This window comes from Saccoglossus kowalevskii, chromosome 15, assembly GCF_978046115.1.
Source record: "Saccoglossus kowalevskii chromosome 15, keSacKowa6.1, whole genome shotgun sequence".
NCBI classification, from domain to species: Eukaryota; Metazoa; Hemichordata; class Enteropneusta; family Harrimaniidae; genus Saccoglossus; species Saccoglossus kowalevskii.
This window is the reverse complement of record NC_140655.1, coordinates 10,220,076-10,229,242: the sequence shown is the minus strand read 5'-3', so window position 1 is coordinate 10,229,242 and position 9,167 is coordinate 10,220,076. Positions and strand designations below refer to the sequence as shown.

Sequence of the window (9,167 nt, the reverse complement as noted above, 5' to 3'; positions counted from 1 at the left end):
TTGAGTTCATGAGAGCGTGTTCGAATTTCATATAAATAAACAATGTATTTTGCACGCGTTGTATACATCGCTATGAGTCCCATATCCTACAGGACGCGGCGCGACGACTGCCGCCCTTTCAGTAGACTAAAATGGCAGCCATTATTAACGTCATCACTACAATGGATTCTGTCATTACTGTTCGAGTTCTGCTTTGGCTACTCACTAAACACAACTAACCTAGGGAGTACGTTATGTTCTATATCTGCAGTGGTACAGTGGTAGACAGTTGAATTATAACAATAAAAAATTTGGAACAAATAGTTTTGCGAACTAATGTGCGATATATTTATTTAATTTAAACCTAATTTAGGGAATAAATTGCCCAGACTGTGCCAGTCTAGCAATATAGCAGTGGCAATATAACAGTAAATTACATTCCCAGAGATACTTGCGCCCAGAACACCGAAAGTATCTCTGCCACCACACACCGCCACACTACGCTTATTCTTTGCGTATTTTTGTTTTTAGAGGTCTATCATATTGATTTCTTCTTATTGGTAAACAAATTTTAAATTATCTTATTGATAGCTGATAATGATCTTGTGAACTTAAAAAAAGGTGAAATTGTTACAAAGAAATAATTTCATCGCGGAAAGTAAATAAATTAGTTCCTCAATTTGAAAACAGCCAGAATCTATAAACAACGCGTACCATTTCGTCTGGTTCGAAATCGAATCCCTGCGTGGCAATGTTTTCTTGGGCGTCTTTGAAAGTAGTACCACAGTGACGCATCGACTAATCAACGACGAGCATAAGTTCGCGTGGTGGCAGAGATTTATTCGTAGAAATAGAACTCTGCGTGGGAGATTGGGGTAAATTAGTCACTTACTACAATAGTTCGGCATACATACTTAATATTTTAGACTTTTTAATTCGAACAAAACATTCCGCATGCCTTTCCGGTGACTTTACGACTTGACAATAAGTTGGGAATCTAATCTACGAAAAATGCTCGATAATCTGTCGCTATGGCAATGACTCGGATATCTTGGAAGATACTATATATATGTTCTTATATGACGCTATATTACGTCAAATACCAAGCATATTTATTATTCAAAATTATACATTTTATTTATAATATTCTGTATAAAATATCACATTACTATATTATAAGTTGTACTGAAACTTGTGTAATAAATCTTGGGAAAATTAGGTGGTTTAATAGTCGTCATCTAGTAGTTCATCGTCGTCGTCGCCCAGGTGTTCATCGTCGTCGTTCGGTGGTTCATCGTCGTCGGCCAGTGGTTCATCGTCGGGGGTTGCTGGACACATGTCATCATCTGGTGGTCCTGTGTCTTCATCTTGTGGCACAGACAAATACGAATTGACGGAATAACTGGAAAGCTTTTGGGAAGTAGCAGAGACTGGCTTCTTCTTCTTTTTCTTTTTACCTTTCTTTTTCTTTTGAGAAGTGTTCTCTTCTACATCGCCACCAGTTTCCCTTTTACTAAAAATCACCATACATAGAATCGATGTTTGAATGATTGAATTTTATGAGCTTTATTTAAAACATAATATCTTTTTTTTTAACTGAAGAGCTTGTGTTGAATGTGGCCACTATGTGCCAAAAACATGGTTTGAAATTCGGAAACAGTGACAGGATATACTACTATTAATAGCTATTACAGCCATCTCGAATCAGATTCTGAAACAGATGCATGTGTAATTGTTGTAATATGTAAAATCATCAGCGCAAGTTGGTAATATGGCTCAAAAACAGCATTCTTCGGGGATTTTGAATTAAACCTGTGCAAAAATGATGTGCGTCAATGAAATATGTCTATGCACGATCGAGATCCAGTTCCGGAATGGCAGAAATGCTTGAGTTCGAGGAATTTTCAACATTAAAATGGCAGCCATTCGACCAATTTGAATGGGACCATGAAACACATGCACGTGGCTATGTATAATATAATGTGTGACATATGTATAAAGATTAAATGTGATCGGTCAAAGATATGTTTCTGCAGTGGAACTGCATTTGTTAAAATGGCCGCCATTCGGGCATTTTCAGTGCGATCTGGTGTTCAACGGGCCTACCAAGATTGTATGAAATATGTCAGAGATCTAGTTCCGGAATAACAGAAATGCTTGATTTTGATTTGCACCCAGATATACCTCACTATTCGGTTGTACCATCATCAGTTATATTGTATTTGATATAATGTGAAATACCGAGTAAAGTGCTTATAAGTTTTTTGTATATTAAAGTAGCGTTTTGTTGTCTTATATGACTAAATAACGTACATAACACAACTCGATATATGTAGTATCAGCATACTACTTCCTTCATATACTCATAACTTAGTTTCATTAGTGATCGAATCCATTATTTCTCATGATATTTTCGCTAGTTTTCGCGGTGTTTATTTATAAAAATCTCTTTATATTGTATATGCAATTCCGAAGAGAAGAATATACAAATAGCGTTAAACCATAGACAGTATCCTACTATACTTTCTATGGTTAAACTAGTAATAGATAAGATGGTTATGTTCAAACTCTCTATACAGACTACGGTGTATTAATTTTCCATTTGTACGGTGTGAAAGGTTCGTCAGATGTTGAACTGAGAACATAGACCTCACTCACTGTCAGTAAGCTTCGGGCAAACTAGCATATGTTGTTTTGATTCATTCATCTGCAATTATTTATTTTTAAAAAGCAGACATTACTATACTTCAGGTTAAGGGGCGGTGGTTGTCGCGCAGCGCCGCGCATTTGCGATATCTTTGTTGAACAAACATTGCTTTTTCCACAATGCAGTGCGAATCGTCTTCTATGTTTTGGTCAAATAACAGACATAGTTACGTATTGCATTTGGATGAAATAAACAAGTACATTGACCTTGACCTATTCACTTAAAAATCGGGCACACCCAAACCAAATTGTGCAATTGGGTCTTTACAGATCGTAAATCAAGTTTGCTCCTTTAATCGGCCGTCGCTAGAGGGCGACACGATCTATCCACCTCGACTACGTGTCATAAGTTTATATACATACCTTAAAAAGTCTCTAACACAAAACACTGCGATAAAAGTCCAGCACATTACAGGCAGCGATAATGGAGCTATAATATCCATCAAGGCCAAGGACCCTTATAAACAAAAAAAATGTTTAAACCAATGATCTGCTGAAGGGTGTTTCGGAGTGAATGCTAAAACCACGTGCGGGTACTTGTGTCACGTGGTATTCTTGTCCCGAGTACGCTATAGTTACCGGTAGTCGTCATTTTGTTCACCCTGTATCGGTTAACCGATTTTAAACAAGATGGTAAATTTAATGGCAGGCTAGGACAAAAATATCACGTGACCATGAAACCTGCAAATCGTTTAATACCTAAAACAGCGTACATTATTATATTTTGCCATGAAACAGACATGACAAAAACATCATCTATTTTCAGATGACATACTAGTGTTTGAAACTCACCGTCATTTAGGTCACCAAGAGTAAAAGGCACAATGTTAACTGTGAAATAAAGACAAAAGACAACCATGAAATAAACACGTGTATTGGTGAAGCAAGATCCAACTAACGTATTTGTTGTTTCAAATTATTCTCGAAGATGAGTAATTTTCATTTGCCTGAGAAGGCAAATTACATGTGCACGAAAGTATAAAATTGTCATGGCAACAAAACTCGGGGTTGGTAAGAAACAGGTATAGCGTGTCATTCATTCACACTGATGACGTCACAATGCGTTATCTGCATGAATACGTTGATTAAAGGGGGGAGTCTTCAACTGTGTCAGATGGCCATATTGTGTCCTTGTTTACAAACAAGCGTCTACCCATGAGTCTTTGCGTTTTTAGCGTGTGTTGTTATCGTCGCTTGACTGAGACTCAATTCTCGCGCTTGCGCAGGTGACGATCTTCTCGATTTAAACATTATAACGAGAACATGGGTGTCATGACAGAGATATTGTTACGTTAGGGAGGTTGTTGCTACTGTTGTAACGTCTGACAATGACGTAAAGCAATGTCTAAATATGGACAATTGATTACCAACCTTTCAAAAGAATCACATTCGTGATAATCGTTTTCTCATCGTGAGTTACACCGCACGCATAGGTCCCACTATCTTCCGATACGGTAGTTTGTAGTTCCAAATCACCGTAATTCACCATTTTGTATTTACCTGTTGTGTACAAAAAACACAGTGTTAATTACCGCTCACTCAGGTTAACTGCAATTGGCCAAATTGACGTACGTTTTAGTTACAATATTATTCAACATAGCAGTTACCGTAGAAACGGGCAAGTAGAGGACGGCTCCCGAATAACAGTTTTCAGGCATTTTTTTGGAGGGGGGATTCTCGAAACCATTAAACTACACAAAATCAAACCTACTTCTAAACCACAAATAAACATATTCATATTGATATATCTTCTATATCGACTGGTTTGAAAAGGGTACCCCAGTCGGGCGCCACATACCCATATAGTTTTTACCCCCCCTCCCTCTCCCGTGTTGCCCTGACGTGCCCGGTGTACGTTATTGTACCATCAGCCAATTCACTGGGACGCAAACTAGATTGTAGCAGTTTGAAATCGACTATATGTCACTTACCTTGAATATCTATAATAACATTGTTCTTCAACCAACTGACAGACGCAGTGTGATGGGTGTCTAGATACCAATCAACCAAGCAATGCAAGCGAACACCTTCCCCATCATATACGTGAGTTTCATGGATGAGAGTGCCATCTGAAATTTAATTATATCTTGGGTAAGCATGCAGTCAATAAATATCCATATTTAAAAAAAAAAACGAATAGGATCTGCATTAACTAAAACATGGACATCGGCCCCATTATTTCAATTATTTACAATATTTCGGCGGCTTCATTTTTAAGTTTCGAGTTCAAGCGCAGCTAAACATTGTAGAAGCACATCATTTTGAGTTATTTACATTTGGTGGGGTTAGACGCGGAAATCGAACCCGTTCAAGCCAGAAATAGTATTGAAAGATTCACTAGAATACAAGATGAAAGGAAATGATAGGAAACCCCTTTAATTAGTCTTTTTTAGGTGTAACAGCTACGGGAAAATGGCCGTGAGTAAGTGATGTGATTGACCAACAAAATTGAAGGCTGCATGTGGCAGAGGTACTATTGCGTAAAACGCAAAGACCTATGGGAAGGAGATTGTGTTCTGTGTAGAATGTAAGCGCTGACGTCAGATAACCATGGGAAATAGAACAAAGATTGAGAACGTGGTCAACCAATCGGAATGCTGGACCTATTTAGTAACCGGCCACTTTTGACTTGGTGGGAACCAGCGAAGGGTGTGTTGTGACCGTGCATATTGATGGCGCCAGACAGTCAAACACATCAAAAAACATGCAAATTGTCCATTGCATAAACAGTTTTCCTACCAGCACATAAGTCAGAGGCACTGCAAATAGTGGAATCGGTTGTCTCACCGCCATCATCACATAGGGCAGGACAATGCCTTACACGTGTCTTCACCCCTTGGCCACACGTAACCGAACACTGCTCCCATTCAGTCCACCCAGTCGTTATTTCACCTAGAAAACAAATGTTGCTATAGTAACAGTGTTTTTGCGCATGTGCTTTGAATCAGTGTACTAATTTTTTCCGTCGTCTCTGAAGTCTGCTAGGGCACCTTTTAATGTGATGATTTGAGCACCACTCACGCAAAAAATGGCTACCAAGCAGCCATATTTGTTTTGCTTACAATTTCCTGGTGCTATACGCACGTGCCGACTTTACGTTGGCACTTTCCAAACGTTCTTTATTGCATTACATGGGGTTATGTAAATTCTTGTCATTTTTTCAACTGTAGTGCAGTGACGTTCTGTTGTGAATTGTGCCTACTTAATAATTTAATAGTATTTCTTGAAGATTATTTAAAAATTTTAATTGTTGTTGTTTGCGTATTGCTTCCAAGAATGTAATGGAAAATGAAACAATAAAGTTTGAATCACATTTCAATCGATAAAGTCGCATTTTGGTGATTATTTCGGGAAGGTGAAATTGCTCGAGTTGATTCTCTTTATTGAAAACCAGCCTAGTTATAATTACGTCAAAAACACTAAGTATCAGTTATAAACGAATTCCCAACTTACCTAAATCATGTGCTGTATCTTGACAGTCATCTAGTGAACACAAAGCCAACTCAGTCGATGACCCTTCTTCACACATGCCCTCTTCTTTCAAGCAAGACCTGCTGCGAAATTTTGTACTAGTTTCACACGAACAATGAGACCATTCACCCCAGTCACTCCATTCTATATCCAAACAACATAAAGGCCTATTATTTACGCAAAAGCTCATGGGTAGACGCTTGTTTGTAAGCAATGACACTCTATGGCCATCTGACGCATGCGCGGGTGACGACTCTCCTGATTTAACTGTCTTTATATCAGGAGTATTGATTGTCGATTATCGATAAGAACGTTCCGAACTGGATATCTTGAGAACAAAGTAGCTATTAGTATTTTATAAAAAAATTTACCGGAGACACAATAGACCACCGAACTGTGACGTCATTTTGACGTCATGTCTGCTAACAAATGTCGCCCAATGACCAGCACTAGCTCCAAATCTCTCGAGACATGAATAACGTCGTTATTTTATTTCTGAATGGAAACGACCGGTTCTCGCCAACCGAATGCCAACCAGCCACTACACACCTGAAGCGCACAGTCATGTTCATATTCATACTCATATGTCAATACGTCAAGGGCGTCCAATAACATAATGGCAAAAAAAGTGATTTCTTGGTCGTAGCATCGGAAATATGTATTTTGATGAGACCCTAAAGGGGAATGGCCGCCGATATCTCGTTGAAAACGATAGATCAATGAGACTTTTTTCCCCACTCGAAATTGTGCCATTCGAATCTAAGATCTCTTAATACAGACAGTTTAAAGTCAATCAAACCTGTTGGAATTGGTGCCATCGTTGTTGTTTGGCATGCTTCGATATCAGGGTAGCAGTTTTCAAGCTCGCTGATTGTATTACCATCACCAGGACCACCACATATTAAGTTTCCTTCTAAGTTGACCACTGGCGTGTATCCAATGGGTTCACACTCCTGCGTCCTCTGTCGCTCACCTTCATAACATATCTCCATGTGAGCGGTTGAACACGGTGACCATTCAGACCATTCACTCCATTGACCAATAACTATCCCCCAAAAATAATAATGATTCAATCGTATATTAGAGTTGTTTCATAACCTAAACTATTACGTAATGTTTTAATAAGATAAGGACTGAAATTTATACCACAAAATCAGACGTATGAGCACATTTCAAAAAATATTGACGTACATTTTTGATGAAGGTTTGTCAATATAGTTCCAAATATTAAAGTCTGTTGAACCGTTTTTAAACTTTGCGAATAAATATTTTTTGTATTCAATTATGTTATATGTGAAAATAAAATTGAAAGTCACGGACGACATTGTTGAAATTAAAAAGCACATATACACACATGGGTTTGCAGTAAGTTTTCTTTATTGAAAAACATCACAATTCATTGTAGTTAATTTTAGAGAACTATAACAAAGGCGGACCGGCCAAAATGTACGTAAAGTCGGGACTTGACACCCCGTCAACACCTTGAAGCAGGCGGCTGTTACTCTCTGTCCTGGCGCGTTTCAACCCTTGGGATATTTTACTATAGTAGGGTGTCTACAACGCGCGTTAAAATTTGCATATAACATTAACGAGTAACAAAGTTGTGATGAAGGAAGGAGTGGTATAAAAAAAAATCAGTGATTACTTGAAATCGATACCAGGAACGGGGGTAAAAGAAAAGTTATATAACATTTTATTATTTAATAATATATTAAAATACATAAGTTTGTCCATCTTCCTGTGGTCTGGGTCTATTTAGGAACTCCTGGCAAAGCACCTGCGCAAATTACAGTATAAGGAAAAAATAATAGCTCTTAAGGATGGTATCGTATTTGAACTGTGCAATGCAATACAACATGGTTGGTGAGGTCTATTGTAAATATTGTAAAAATCGAAACAAGATACTGCTTTCAAGTGTGTTGAATAAACCCGTTAAAGACATAATGAGGACAGAAGATGGCTTACTTACTTGGTCCACATTCTGGTAAGCCTGTACATGTTCTAGTCTGCGTTTCCCCAATCGCACATAGTTTTCTACGATTCCCTACATTTCTTACGCACTTCATAGTGTAAGGGACGTCACCGGAACCACATGTAACGGAACACTCGCCCTGCCATCCTGTGAATAGAAAGGTTAAACTCACATACTAGTATGCAAATTAACAGCCTTCCACTCTTTACAGCTTCATTTCTCATAAGTTTGGGAATAAAAACCAAGCGTCTGGATTATAAAGGCCAACCGTAAAACCATGGAACTATAAACCATGGTAAAACCAAATATCTTACCCTTACCAACTTACACTTAACAACTCACGGTTACTAATAACCGTAACCATGAACTACTAAAGAATCTCCATCGACAGATGAGGGTCAAAGCAACGATTTTAATACTAATATATTTGCACACAGCGACTCATTTTTAACAGGGGTGTGAAACACGTCGCAAAACGGACGCTTGCGAACGAAGTCATTGCATAAAATGCTAACAAATACTGAACGAATAACTCACTTGTGCCAGCCTGAGCGCGGCGGCCCGGCACGCCACAGACAAAGATGGAGACGGTGAGAAAAACACACAGGACAACTTTGCACAAATTACGACACATTTCCGTCATTTAGAAACAACTCGATAAGAATAACCGGTGTGTTTTTCACTATCGCTCCGCTCATTACTACGGTCGTTATTAACTGTTGGAATAATGGAATATTAATATCGGGGGGGGGGGGGATTGGCACGAGAGGGCGCCATCCGATCTGAATGGAACGTTTCGACGTCAGTCGTCCGTAGCCCATCGTCAAAGCAACAACGTCCCGTTTACAAACAGATGAAATAATTTCAGCAATTTATTTACAGAAAAATCCTCAACAAAACTTAGAAACATTTCATAGACAAATACAGGCTCCAAAATTATGTCTATTGCAAAACAATAGGTGATTTTCCGTACAATTGCGAGATCTCGCGAGATGCATGAAAGACGCGCGTCGAACGTCTGCCGCAAAAATCGAACAAT

At 38.6% G+C, this 9,167-nt stretch overlaps 1 protein-coding gene across 1 annotated transcript; it reads right to left on the bottom strand.

The window, feature by feature from the left end:
• Positions 1 to 1,090: 1,090 nt before the first annotated feature.
• LOC144357976 (A disintegrin and metalloproteinase with thrombospondin motifs adt-1-like) lies at positions 1,091 to 8,771 on the bottom strand. Its single transcript, XM_085508412.1, has 10 exons — positions 8,666 to 8,771; positions 8,126 to 8,275; positions 6,956 to 7,201; positions 6,139 to 6,300; positions 5,425 to 5,577; positions 4,617 to 4,754; positions 4,057 to 4,185; positions 3,478 to 3,516; positions 3,049 to 3,142; positions 1,091 to 1,492 (listed from the first exon to the last, which is right to left on the bottom strand). Exons 1-10 carry the CDS (start codon positions 8,769 to 8,771, stop codon positions 1,204 to 1,206), a joined length of 1,506 nt encoding a protein of 501 aa, XP_085364538.1. The 3' UTR covers positions 1,091 to 1,203.
• Between the last annotated feature and the right edge of the window lie 396 nt (positions 8,772 to 9,167).

Coding starts and splice junctions, on each gene's coding strand:
- LOC144357976 (XM_085508412.1), bottom strand. CDS start 8,771: ATGACGGAAATGTGTCGTAATTTGTGCAAAGTTGTCCTGTGTGTTTTT. Junction 5,578..6,138: donor AGATACAGCACATGATTTAG/GTAAGTTGGGAA, acceptor TTTGTTTTCTAG/GTGAAATAACGACTGGGTGG. Junction 1,493..3,048: donor TGTGTTAGAGACTTTTTAAG/GTATGTATATAA, acceptor GGTGATTTTTAG/TAAAAGGGAAACTGGTGGCG.